Source organism: Chrysochloris asiatica, unplaced genomic scaffold, assembly GCF_000296735.1.
Source record: "Chrysochloris asiatica unplaced genomic scaffold, ChrAsi1.0 scaffold00042, whole genome shotgun sequence".
In the NCBI taxonomy this organism is placed as follows: domain Eukaryota; kingdom Metazoa; phylum Chordata; class Mammalia; order Afrosoricida; family Chrysochloridae; genus Chrysochloris; species Chrysochloris asiatica.
Window position 1 is genome coordinate 874238 of NW_006408560.1, and position 14888 is coordinate 889125.

General features: G+C 39.7%; 1 protein-coding gene across 1 annotated transcript in view; it reads right to left on the reverse strand.

The window, feature by feature from the left end:
* The window catches only part of SPAG17 (sperm associated antigen 17), a 324904-nt gene that overhangs the window by 153192 nt on the left and 156824 nt on the right, over nt 1–14888 (reverse strand). Inside the window, 4 exon segments of the mRNA XM_006861302.1 lie at nt 936–1049; nt 1633–1694; nt 13693–13908; nt 14003–14230. Of these exon segments, the coding sequence (XP_006861364.1) occupies nt 936–1049; nt 1633–1694; nt 13693–13908; nt 14003–14230 (620 nt within the window).

Sequence of the window (14888 nt, forward strand, 5' to 3'; positions counted from 1 at the left end):
ACAACAACAACATGGGTCAGAACCGACTCGATGCCACTTAACAACAACAACAACAACTTAGAACATGGCACGTCTTCAGTAATTGTTAGCTATCATAGCTACCATTGACCTGTTAAAAACATCAGAAAACATTTGGAAAAATAGAGAGAACTACATAGAAGTGACAGGCAATATGTGTAAAAATGAAGTTGGCTTCTCAGTAATGTCTTATTCTTTATTTTTTTTCCCTAGAAAATGTGAGCAACAGTTACGTAGATTTATTTTTTCTTAAAAGACTTTTTAAAAACATTCTTTTTTAAAATTATTATTATTGTTGTTATTATTATTATTGATTATAGTAAATGCATATCTACATGGCAAATCTGAAAGAAACGTCAACAGTGAAAGGTAAATTTTCATTATTCAGATTGCTAGAGATACTGAGAGAAGTCTTATTTCTAGCAATACAAGACCATGTCTGTGTAAAAAAATTACCAGAGATATAGCAGCTTAAAGATAAAAACAAAAACAACAACATATTATCTTTGTTTCTGTTGATTAGAAATATGAGTACAATTTAGCTGGATCCTCTTCCTGAAGTGTCAGTCATGTCTCAGGTCTTACCTCAGGACTGAACTGAGGAAGAATAGTCTTTAAAAGTATATAGTTATTATTAAGATTCTAACCCTTGTGGATTGTTGGACTGTGGACTCCAGTTCCTTGAAGGATATATTGGTGAAAAACATTCTTGTGGGAAGTATATTTGAAACTATTTGGAGTTTTCCTGGGAACGCGTAGCATAACCTGGGAATAAACTCATTTTATAGCTAGAGTAAATGGGAATATTGATCTGAACTAGATCTGAGGGAGTAACCTAGAAGTGAACTGTTTTAGATCACAGTATAACTCCCCAGATTTATCCATCTGTCTCCTAGAGAGTCACAGTCCATAAATACCTGAAGCAGTACTTCTGGTTTAAAATGTTCAGTAAAACTCCAGTCCATTAGACTGCGCTGTTGCGTTTTCTTTATATCCTCCAAATTTGCTTCCACTGTCATCTTCTTAGGTTTCTAAAATATTGTAGGAACACAATTTCAGCTTTAATTTGTTTGAATCCAAATGGAGTCCTCTTGGACCCCACCAACTAGCCAGCATGCACTCTCTCTAATTGGGGAAATCTGCATATGTATAAATCCATATGGCAACATTTTAGGAGAACTGCTGCCAGAAAAAGTATGCCTTTGAGTTTTTTTTTAAAAAAAAATTTTTATGGGCAACATAATCTAAATATTTTTATTGTTAGGTTATACTCTTCTGAGTCCTGTTAGCAATTATAGGCAGGTTTTCTGAACTCACTTCAAGACAGCGTTAGTTCTACATAGCTGTATGGTCAGCAGGTGTTTGTGAGGATGCCAAGCCACACTGTCTAGAGAGGAGCGTGGAGTTTGAAAGTTTTACTTGAGCTGGCTAGTAAAATTAACCCCCTTTTCTCCAGCTGGAGCCAGTCTGGGGCTGTGTGAATAATCTCTCCCCACTACCATCAGCATTATCCCCTAAGCATCTCCTTTTTGTGTGTGTATTTCTCACTCTGGGTCATGGTTTTCTCAGATCATCTTATTTGTTATCTACACTTTTAGGAAAACCATTCCTTACCTTTTCAAGAGAATCAGCTTTTGTGACTGCTTCATCTTTGATCTCACTGTCCGTAGTCTGCTCTGTAAATCAAAGACACCAACATCCAGTTGTGTTCAGGCTTTGTTCTTTCCTTGGTCAGTGCTGTGCCTTTTTGTTGCACATATGATGTATGCTACCGTGTTGAAAGGGCAATTTCTGAAAGGCATGTTTCATGCCTCCAAAGGGAGTGTTTGTGTCAATAAACTTAAATCAGTTTCTACCTAGAAAATTTCTACTAACCTCTTTGAAAAGATCCCAGCTTGCTGTATTGCATGCACATTATAGCAGATATTCTATTTTCAGACTGAATCACTCTCTTCTAACAATACATGTTCCTTTACATATTGCAAACAGTACTATGTCAACTGCTTAATATTCACTGCTTGTCTGACATGTTGGCGTGTGACCATCACAAAGCCTTTTTTAATTTTTATGGGTCCTATCTGGTGGGTGACAGTGGGGGGCATGTATAGAAAGAGCTACCAGTTAAATACCCCTCCTATTAGAAAATTATACTTCTTTGCCATGATGCAGAGCTCTTCTTTCATTGTTAATCTTTCATTAATCTAAACACCATCTTTTGAGTTTATAGTTAGAGTTTAACAAAATTTAGTTAAATGAACACATGAACAGGTAACTGGATTCCAAGGTACCATGCAATGGACCTATCTATATAAATCGTGCACATCCTCTTTTCCTGTGAGCAGTATGCAGACATATACAACGGTTGGGATTGCAGTGGTATCCATGACTGTAAAGCAGCCATGTGAATGAGCAGGCAGGAAAGAAATTCATGCTATTCGTTTCTGCACCACCATGCTTCCGTTAATTCCTAAAATGAATAAGTGTTACATAGAAAGAAATTGTTTCATGAAACAGAAGTTGAACATGAACAATAACATATCTTTACAGTAAATATTTCAGAACCTGTAAAATGCTCTTGTGATTGTGAATGTCTATCAGAGATTGTTTGATGGAGAAAGTTTGTAGCATCTTCTAAATGTGAGCAAAGACATGGAGTTGTTGTTGTTGTTGTTGTTAAGTGCCGTCCAGTCGGTTTCGACCCATAGCAACCCTGTACAGGGTTTCCGAGGGTGTAAATCTTTACGGGAGTAGAAAGCCTGATCTGTCTCCCGCGGAGCAGCTGGTAGTTTCGAACTGCTGACCTTAAGGTTCACAGCCCGATTCGTAACCACTACACTACCAGAGCTCCTTAAGACATGGAGTAGGGGTGGTGAATTTTTTAGGAATCCATTGTGAGACTGCTGAACAACCGAAACAACTTGACTTCTCATTACCATTAGAAGAGCAGCAAAATCCTAACCATGCCTTACAAGGTCATGGATGAAATGATCCCTGCCTAATGACAAATGCCTTCTCCTTCTACTCTCTCCCTTACTCGCTCTGCTCCAGGCCCACTGTCCTGTTTGTTGTACCTGTGGGCTTTTGCACTTGCTTTTCCCTTTGTCTGGCATGAAGTCTCCCTATAGAGTCACCTGCTTTAAATCTAGTTAATTTGGAGTGTTGCTCAAATGTCACCTTTTTGAGAACCTTCTGACTTTTACCTTGCCTTAGTTTTAATATAGTATTTATCAGTTCCCTAAACTATTTGTTTATAGTCTGCCTCTCTCTGTCTCTCTCCACCCAATTTCCAAGCCCCCAAAGTAAATTTCTTGAAAATAGGAAATTCATCTTATTTTCCCCACTGTATTCTTAGCATACAGCACATGGTAGGAACCAGTACTTTTCGTTTTTTCACATCTTATAAAGAAACTGGAAATGAATATAATGTCATATAAAGAGTCAGGATAAGGAAGGAAACCTACAACAAAAGCTTATTTTGGGTTAAGTGTAAGATTTCACTTTTCATTCTGTGACAAAGACAACTATCTGTGGGCTTCGAGAGGGAGTGCTTGACAGTGCCTACCACGGACTAATGCTTTTCTTTTAGGAACACAGCTACTTACATTTTCGCTACTAGTTCCATCTTGCCTTGGGCTGGTAAACTTTGACAGCAATGCGTGTTCCATTTTGATTTAGAGGAAAACTATAAAGCCAATTTAGTTCAGTATTTATATAAATACATCCACTCCAGAGAAAACTCAGGCCAACTATAACTCTAAATAGACCATGATGTCCCATGTGTCCTTGAAGCAATTGATACGAAATCTGTGGAATAAAAATTATTCTATTCTGTGGTCTGCCAGATTTCCGGGAGATTTGATATTCCCTCTTGTGTCTAAAGATCCAGAAGAAAAAGTCTCCAGTTTAGAAAATACGTTTTAAAATTTGTTCATCATTTATTTTGTCAAAGGAAAGAGTATTCGAAAACTAATCCGAGCCCTTTGTTTAATAGTATAGTAAAAATCAATTTTTTCTTTCTTTCTTTCTGATTTCTGCCTTCAACCGCATAATCCTTTGACAGTGTGATTCAGTAGTTTTTGACACATCTGGAAATGAATGCTTTCTCATCCCTTTGAAAAACAGCTTTCCTAATCTGTTTTATTTTAGAGATAACAAGATCCCTCTGCAAAGCAGTTACTTTATTAAAAAAACACCCAACAAGCATAAAGGGCAATCTAAACCTATAGCCTCACAGTTATCAACTCTCAGATTTTTCATAAATATCCAATGGGCCCTGTCAAGTTCAAAAACAGTCTCAGATGGAAATCTAGTGTTTGGTTAAGAATAGCACACATATTCAGCCCTTCATGTCCAGGAACAGGCTTTTATAAGTATTTGATGCTAAAATGGATGTGTAGGAAACACGTGAACAATTTCTGCTTTGTTTAAAGAGAGTTAAGGTGGCTGCTTTTTCAGTAAGTGGAATTCAGAGTTAGAGGGGGTAAAAAAAAAAAAAAAAGCAAGATCAACAATAAATATGAACAGTTCTCATAATAGCCAAGAAGGTACACAGAGTCGCAGCTCCCCTTACGTATTGGAAACCCATGGTTCCTTGAAGGAGGCCAACGTTCACCGTGCAGAGTACCTTCTAGGATACACGCTCCACTGTAACATTTTCTGTAGCTGTGGTTTAATGCTCCAGACTGCAAAGCCGTTTGAAATGCAAGGTTAGCGGTTCAAGCTCACCAGCTGCTCCTCGTAAACCCTATACAGGGTTGCTATGGGTCGGAATCAATTCGACGGCACTTAACAACAACAACAACATCATTATCTACTTTCCACCAGGATCCAGAACACAAATTTATGCGGTCTGACCACCAGGTGGCGAGAGTTGCCTGAGGAAAACTGCGTATCAGCTGATATAAAGGAAATAAATAAAGCTCAGGTTTTACAGCGCTCCTGGCTTAATATAGTTCTGTATTACCCCCAAAGTAACTTCCTTGTTACACGTCTGCATTCCCATGGGACATACGAATGCCGCAACATCTCAGGTTCGCCTTAATTTGTTAGCTAATTTTGTGAGGTCCTGAGATCACAGAAATGGAGAATCTGTATCATTAGGAAGGAAGGAAGGATAGACCAAAAAGCAAAAAATATCAAAAACAAAAATAAAACAAAGGATACACATCAAAGAAGAAAAGAAGAGATTACGAATAAGGCTAAATTGTTAGCTCTTGGTTTACACTACGGCTTCCTACTTGTATGTTGTCGAACAACTGACTTAACCTCTCTGAATCTTGCTTTCCTTGTTTGCAAAACTAGAATGACAATGTTTTTATAATAAGCTTGATACTTACACAAATTATTAGTTAATATATGTAAAATTTCTTGGCATAGTGCTTGTATTTGTTGTTGTTATTATTAAGTGCCATGGACTCAGTTAGACCCATAGCGACCCTGTAGAGGGTTTATAAAGAGTGGATGGTGAGCTTGAGCCACTGACCCTGCTGTTCAAACAGACTTTTGCAGTGCAGCGCCGTTATCCCCAGGTCCCAGACGCCAGCAGCAATGCACATGCGCAAAAAGGCTACAGCGCCCAGGCTTCCCAGACTGTCTCGCTTCCTAGTACTCACTAGGCCCAACCCTGCTTAGCTTCTGAGACCAGAGAAAATTGGAAGCAATCAGGGTGGTATTGCCTTAGGGCAATATTAGATAAATGATAGCTTTCTCCTACTTCTGTCTCCAACACCCTTGCTCATTGGCTCTACTAATTGGCAAGCCAGTCTCTCGTAATCTCATTCTAAGGCACTATTTACTTCCTCTTATCCCATTGTCAAAAACTACTGTAGAATGGGTTCTGATTTACACTGATCCCATACAGGGTTTCCGAGGCCGTAAATCTTTGCAGGAGCAGAAAGTCTCACCATTCTCCCACGGAGCAACCGGTAGGCTCAAACTTTTCACTTAGTGGTTAACAGTCCAGTACTTATCCTATAGAGTCACTGTGCTCCCCACCATCCTACCAGTTTTATTCATCCAACCTCAAGTTAGATGAGAAAAATGGTAGAAAGGCCATTCAATCAATACTGATTAGTGTTAATTTGTTGTTGGTGTTGTTAAGTGCCATTAGATAGATCGGTTCCAACTCATAGGGACCCTGTGTAGGGTTTCAAAACCAAGGAGCAGTTGGTGGGTTTGAACCACTGGCCTTGTGGTTCGCATTTCAGTGCTAATTAGTACCATAAAAAATTCTTTTTTAAAAATGATGAAGTATGACACATGGGTTTGGTTTATAACACATGTACAAATATACATCAAACATGAATGTTCAATATAATGAATAATTATTAAAAATTATTATGTCCTCTTATGTGTCTCCTAATAATCATAAGCTCCTTATCAAAAGCTCGTATTTATTCTAATATTATTTTGTGAGGAATGTTTCTACATACACCATATTTTTAAATAATGCAAGTTCCTCCCCACCCCCCCCTTTCTAAAGGCTTATACTTTTTATCTCCTTAGTGCATTGTCAAATACAAGTGCTGATAGTGGACATTCTTCTGGCTTCAAAGGGATATCTTTCAACTTTCACCTTGATATATGTGTATTAAAGTATTTTTTAAAAAATCTTATATAAAATTGAAGAGTTTTTCTCCTACTCCTAGTTTGCTAAGGTTTGTTCATGAATTATTATAGAATTATATAAAGTGTTTTATCTGTATGTAACTGAGATGATACATTTTTTCATGAAGGTGTTCGTTGATAAATTATACTAACGTTCAAATACATGTGTTTTTCTTCTATTCCTGAGTGATAGTTAAGATTTGTGTCAATTTGACTGGACCAGGATTCTCAGTGGTTTGGCCGTTGAGATGTAGCTATCCCCCATGATGTAATTTGATGCAATAAACCAATAAACTGTAATAAACAGTTTATTGCACTGATGTGGTGCAGTGGGTTAATGTACTGGACTGCAAAGTCAGTTTGGTTTGCAAGGTCAGTGGTTCAAGCTCACCAACTGCTCCTCGGAAAACCTATATAGGGTTGCTATGGATCATAACCTACTTGATGGCACTTAACAACAACAACACAACATGTTTAATCACATCACCACCCTGATCCAAGGGAGTTTCCTAAAGCTGTGGCATGCAACACCTTTTATCTTTCTTGTTGCTGTTGTTAGGTGCCATCTAGTCAGTTCTGACTCAAAGCAACCCTATGTACAACAGAACGGAACACAGCCCAGTGCTGCGTCATCCTTACAATTGAGCCCATTGCTTCTGCCACTGTGTCAATCCATCCTATGGGGTGTCTTTTTGCTGACCCTCCAGTTCACCAAACATGATGTTCTTCTCCAAGGAATGGTCTCTCTTGATAACATGTCTAAGGTATGAGAGATGAAGTCTCACCCTCCTGGCCTCTAAGAAGCATTCTGGCTGCACTTCTTCTCAAACAAATTTGTTTGTTCTTTTGGCAGTCCATGGTACTTTCAATATTCTTCTCCAACACTACAACTCAAATGCATCCATTCTTCTGTAGTCTTCTTCCTTATTCACTGTCCAACTTTCACATGCATATGAGGTTATTGAAAATACCATGGCTTGGGCTAGGAGCACCTTAGTCCTCAAACTGACATCTGTGCTCTTCAACACTTTAAAGAGGTGTTGTGCAGCAGATTTGCCTAATGCAATGCATTATTTGATTTCTTGACTGCTGCTTCCATGAATGTTGATTGTGGATTCAAGCAAAATGATGTCTTTGACAGCTTCAATTTTTTCTTCATTTAATATGAAATTCACTGTTCCAGTGGTGAGGACTTTTGCTTTCTTTACATTGAGATGTTGTTGTTGTTATGTGCCGTGGAGTCAGTTCCGACTCATAGTGACCCTGCACAGGGTTTCCGAGGCTGCAAATCTTTACGGGAGCAGAAAGCCTCATCTTTCTCCTGTGGAACAGCTGGTAGTTTCGAACTGCTGACCTTGAGGTTAGCAGCTCAATTCGTAACCACTATGCTACCAGAGCTCCTTTTACATTGAGATACAAGAGATAAAAAGAGAGAGACTTGAATAGAGCAGGGACCTACTACCACCAAGATAGAAGGATCAGGAGTGGAGTTTGTCCTTTGGACCCGAGATCCCTGCACTATGAAGCTCCTAGATTCAGAGGAATAATGATGCCAAAATGTATGGAGCTCTCCAAGGAATACTGAGCCTGTCGATGCTGAAAGGAGACAAGGATCTTTCCCCAGAGTCAGCAAAGAGAAAGGCTTCTCCAAGAACTGGCTGTCTGAATTTGAACCTCTAGCCTCGTAAGCTGCGAGAGAACAAATTTCTGGTTGTAAAAGTCCTCCACTTGTGATTCTCCTCTTATAGGAGCACTAGAGAACTAAGATAGAATTTTATAACAAGAGTTGGGTGCGGCTCTAACAGATAGTTAAAATGTGGAAGCGGTTTTGAAATTGGATGATGAACAGAGAGGTTGGAAGAGTACTAAGTGGCCCAGTAGTGAAATCTTAGACTGATTGCAAAAGACTGTTGGTTGAATAATGGATTTCAAAGGCAATTCTGATGAGGGCTCAGAAGGAAATGATGAGAGGATTGAGGGCCCTCTACCCAGAACCCAGACTACATGGCCGACACCCAGAATCTAGAAGGCAGGGTCATTGTCTGGATGGTTTCAGAGAACAGAGGTTTACTTTCAAGCCTTGAGAGCTAATGTAAATTGTTCTGCTGGAGTTTTAACTTGCTTGGTGCCTAATATCACTGTGGTCTAGTTCACTGATTCCTAACCTTGTTTTTATTTCTTTCCTTATTATTTAGACTTTAAACATTTTTTAATATGTAACTGTTTGTACTTTTACATTTTAATTAACATTTTTCAAAGTTTATTACTTTTAGTTCATTAATTACAACTTTCTTTTAGAATATAGGCATTCCTTCTGTGTTCCAGGTACCACCCCTACCTGTATCTCCCAACCCTGATGGTACAAGAATACTTGGATGCTCAAGCCCCTTATATAAAATGGTGTAGTATATGACCAGTGCATAGCTTCCCATCCAGTATACATCATCTCTAGATTATGTATCTAGTGCAATGGAAATGTTAGGCAAATAGCTTTTTATGCTTCTTCTTAGCTTTTGAGGGATAGCTATGACCATGTACCTTCTTTTTCTTTCCATCTGTGGTTGGGTGAATCTGAAGCTGCAAAACTTATGGTGTGTAGGGACCGCAATATACTCTTTTAAAGCTATATGTTGTTGTTGTCAAGTGCCTTCAAGTTGATTCCGACCCATAGCCACCCTGTATAGGGTTTCTGAGGAGCAGCTGGTGAGCTTGAACTGCCGACCTTGCGTTTCACACTGACTTTACAGTCCAGCGCATTAACCCACAGTGCCATACCAGGATTTCTTTAAAGCTATATAAATTTCTGATTATCACTTGTTTAAACTGTGTTCTATGAGTTTTGTTATTCAGTATTTTCATTAATCATTCAGTTCAGAGTAGTCCCTAAATTTCTTCCTTTGACCCAGGTGTTACATAGTTTATTACTTTGTTTTGAAACACTTGGTGTTTGGGGATTTTCTTTGGATATTCCTCTAAGCTGATGTCCATCCTAATTTCATTCTATTATGAAAAGGAATTCTGTAAGTTTTGACCTTGTGAAATTTTGCTGATACTCACTTTATGGCCTAGTAAACGGTTAATAGTTTATAAGATAAACATAGTTATGACCTCAAAGAAACTATGGTATTATAGAGACCTTAACAGAAGCATATGAATAACTGAACTAAGAAGTAGAAAATGGTAACTGCCTGACATAAAAAAGAAATGTCATGGGAGTATTAAGGGAGGCATTTCCAGACATTATGGAGGCTTCATGGAAAGCAATTTTAATTGCAATGAGAACTCTGGTGGAGGGTATTGTGGAGAAAAGGCACAGAGATTGAAAAGAGTATACTGTGAAGATGAAATAGGGCATGGTTCTGTTTGGCTAGGGCACAGGATGAGAGACGTGCTAGCAGAGAAACATGTAAAAAGGATTAAGGAGTTGGGCTCCATTTGTAGGTAGTAGGGAGCCACTGAAGGTTATGAGCAGAAAAATAGCAATAAGACCAATGACCTATGCTAGAAGAGGGGAGGGAACCCATGTTCAGTGAGCACTAATTTTGTATCAAGCTTCACACTTGAATTTCATTACATTTTTTCACATCATATTTAAAAAATTTTTCATGTAGTCAGATATAGTGATGGTGGTGGTGGTGGTGGTTTGTGCCGTGGAGTTGGTTCTGACATAGCAACTCTGTGCAGGGTTTCTGAGGCTGTAAATCTTTACGAGAGCAGAAAGCCTCATCATTGTCCTGCAGAAACAGCTGGTAGTATCGAATTGCTGACCTTGTGGTTCACAGCCCGATTCGTAACCACTACGCCACCAGAGCTCCTTTGTAGTCAAATATAGTTCTCTGAAATTGAAGTGGGTAACATTTAAATTGTGGTAATTGTGCTAAATTAACTATGGTAAGCAAGTGGACTAAGAGGCATTAAGATGTTTTGAAAGCAAGGGTTGAAATAAAGAGAACCTGATGAATCTCAACACTCAGTTAATAAAGCTTAACCAAATAGCTTAGATTCTGATTAGGTTTTCACTGGAAAAAGGAAGGCATGTGCATTTTAATTTAAAGAATGCATCTTGAAGCAATTTGATTTTTATGCATTCTATAATACATTGAATTTTGTTAGTAGTTAGTCATTCATTCAGCAATAATATACAATAAACTCAACAATATATAATAACAATAATGATATAGCCTTATTATGCTTTTCATTTGTAAAGGGTTCTACATACAATGATCTCATTTCCTCTTTGTATCAGTGACATTGCCACATAGGATAACAATTATTATCTCTTCATTGTATATTTGAAGATTCCAGGAAAGGTAAAGGATCTGATAGGTCTCATGATACCAGGAGCCCTGGTGTGGCGCTGCAGGATAAGCATAAGACTGCTAACCACAAGCTCACCAGCCACTCCTCCAAAACCCTATACAGGGTTGCTGTGAGTTGGAACTGACTTGACGGCACTTCACAACAACAAAAGCAAACCAGAAGGTTCTCGGTTCAACCAGCCACTCCTCGGAAACCTTATACAGGGTTGTTACGACTCAGAACCAACTAGACAGCACTTCACAACAACAACCTAACACACACACACACAAATGGGATTGGAGCTGTCCTTTTTTTCTAAATTAATTTATTACTTTTTAAAATTGTAGGAATATGCAAACCAAACCCATAGCCATTAAATCAATTACACCTCACAGTGACCATATTGTTGTTGCTGTTAAGCACCATCTAGCCAATTCTGATTCATAGTGACCCTGAGGTTACTATAGGGCTTTCTGAGGAGAACCGCATGTTGTTGCTGTTGTTAAGTGCCGTGGAGTAGTTTTGACTCATAGCAACCCTGTATAGGGTTTCCGAGGAGCCGCTAGCGAGCCTGAACCACCAACCTTGGGATTTAAACCTTGCAGTCCTGCGTATTAACCCACAGTACCACACCAGGAGCAACCATATAGGACAGAGTCAAACCACCTTATAGTTTCCAGGAATCCTGGTGTGGTGCTGTGGGTTAATGCACTAGATGACAAAGTCAGTTTGACCTACAAGGTCAGTGGTTCAAGCTGGCCAGTCACTTCTTGGAAACCTGATACAGGTTTCAGAACCAACTCGATGGCATTTAATGACAATGACGATAGGGTTTCCAAGGCTATAAATCTTTGTGGAAGCAGTTGCCACATCTTTTCCCCATGGAGTGACTGGTACGTTGGAAGCGACAACCTTTCAGTCTGCAGCCATGTGACTCCAAAACTCCTCTGGCAAATATTCACCCATATTCGTCACTGGAACTCCTGGTATGGTGCTGTAGGATCAGCACTGGACTGCTAACCACAAAGTCGGTAGTTCAAACCCATTGACTTGCCTCAGAAACTCTATACTGGGTTGCTATGACTGGGAACTGACTCCAACGGCACAAAACAGCAACACTCTTCATTTGAACCCCAGTATAACACTTAACAACAACAATAGTGCTGTAGGTTAAGCATTGGACTGATATAATCACCAAGTCAGCAGTTTAATCACACTGGCCACTTTTGGAAACCCTACACAGGGTTGCTATGAACTAGAACCAATTTGACAACACACAACAAAAACAACAACTCTTCATTTAACAACTATCTCCTTATTTTCTGACATTTTGCATTTATGGTAACTTGGTAAAAATTCTCAGGCAGCACCTCTAATGGTTCAGGTCCCTCACAGGCCAGGCCCACGGCATCCTTCAGTGAGCTGCTCTGAATGATCTACTGGAGACCCCAGTGATGACTGGTCACATGAGGGATGGTTGCCAACTAGTTGCGGGACAGCTTCTTTCATTCATCTGAGACATGTCAGTCTGGCCATGGGGTGATGATACGTTGACAGAGGTTGTGAGTGGGCAGAAGGAGGCAGACAGAGGGTTCAAAGATAGCAGGGAGATTGTTGGGGAGAAGTGGAAAGACGAGGAGAAGGAAAGGTTGTGTGGAGCTGGGGGCCAGTTTAATGAAGGACTAGTGGGATCCCTGCCCAAGGTGGATGGTGGACAACTGCCTACCACCACCACCACCACCACTCTTCAGCCCCTGTAGCCTCCAAAGAGATGGAGAAGGTGTGGTGAGGAAAAGGGGATAGTGCTCTATCATGCACATCCTGAGATGCACCAAGGTTACCCAAGGGGTAGTTAGCAAGCGGGGAGACACAGGCTCCAAAGATGAGGCATGGCCCCAACTTATATATAACTTGTATATCACATAACTAGCTGGCTTTTGGAACCTAATCATTTTGATAAGTGAGGCATGGATATATATGTAAAAAAAAAAAATTGCCTTCACATGTACAATTCAGTGACATTAGTTATGATTATAATTTTGTTCAACCATTCTCATGATCTGTTTTCAAACTTCCCCATCACCCTAACAGAAACTTAGGGTCCCTTAAGCAGTGATCCCCTTTCTCCCCATCCTTTCCACTGACCTCTGATAGCCACTAGTAAGCTTTGGATGTGATTGGCTATCATACACATTTCAGATAAGTGGAATCATATAATATTTATACTTCTATGACTGACTGACTGACTGACTTAGCAGGATGTTTTCAAGACTCATCTATGTTGTGGCATACATAAGGACTTCATTTCTCTTCATTGGTGAGTATTCCATTGTCTGTATGAACCACCTTTTGCTTATCCATCCATCTGTTGATGGGCATTTAGGGTATTTCTGCCTTTTGGTTATTGTGAATAGTGCTACAATGAACATCGATGTATAATGCAATGTTTTTCCTATTATGCTTGCTTTACAATGAATTATGTAAGTTAATTACATTTATATTTAGGATTTAAATAAAGGTAATAATTCATTTTTTATTAAGTCAACCCAGGTACCTCTATACATCAGATGATTTCGGGTGTTTTTTAAAGCTCTGTTCCATCCTTGGACTCCTGGTGTGGCACTATAGGATTAGCACTGGATTTTGAACCACAAACTCAGCAGTTCAAATCCACCAGCTGTTCCTTGGAAACCCTGTACAGGGTTGCTATGAGTTGGAACCATAACAACACAGCATCCTTAGTATACACACGCACACACTTTTTCTTACCCAAAGACTCGGGTTGGGTCTGACTCTTCATGCTGCTACTCTCCTGTTCTGACATCTCTCTGTTGCTGCAGTCAAAGGGTTTCGTACTATTCGAATCAGAATGCTTCATATCACTAGCATCAGGCTGTTTGGAATCTGAGAGTTCTTCTTTGTTCTCATTATCTTGCATAGACCAAGTGTCATCCACAAATATTATTTTATCTTTGGTTTCAATATCTACAAAATGTAAAGAGAATCCATGAGATACAATACTAGAAAAATGTCATTCATAAAAATCAAGAATGCCTTTTCTTCCCTCCATGCATTGTACCTTTTGGGTTCTTGGCCTTTTGAGTGTTCATTTTCATGATGCATTGCTGCCGTATCTGTTTAGCAAATCTGGCAGGGTTGTCCCATGGTATGTTGAAGACCTCAGAATCTGTTCCACACATAATCCCTGAAGGCTTCAATTTTCCCGCTTCATCAACCTCAGAGAGTTTCAGACTCTCAAACGTAAATACCTTGAAGGCTCGTTCTACTTCATTCCAGCTCAAGACTTCTATAGGAAAGAGGAAGCCATGCATCTAGGAATGATCTTATTATCACAAGACACAAGCCTTATAGAGAGTCAACCAGGGAGCCTTTCAGGCGAGACTGACAAGAGGTCACACTATGATGATTAGGTGTCGAATTTAAACACTGGCCCCACATTTCTGTGACAATTCTCAGATGTGTCCAGTAATCAAAAAACTACACAGTCAAGAAATGATTTTTCAAGGGAATGCTCCCAAACGACTGAAGCTTAGTCAGATTTAGGTGTTCAGATTAATATACATGTATTTTCCATGGTACCATCGCTGCTGCTGCTGTTGCTGAGTGCTGGAAGGTTGATGCTAACTCAGAGCAACCCTGTACAGAGTTTTTGAGACTATATATCTTTGTTGTTGTTTTTGTTGTCAGGTGCCATCGAGTCGGAACAGACTCATAGCGACCCCATGCACAGCAGACCGAAACAATGTCCGATCCTGGGCTAACCTCACTGCCGCTGCCACACTTGAGTCCATCAATGATGCCACCCGTCCAATCCATCTCGTTAGGGGTCTTCCTCTTTTTCTCTGACCCTCCACCTTACCCAGCATGACATCCTTCTCCAGCGACTTCCTGGAAAGATATATCTTTCAGTCTGCAGCCATGTGACTCCAAAACTCCTCTGGTAA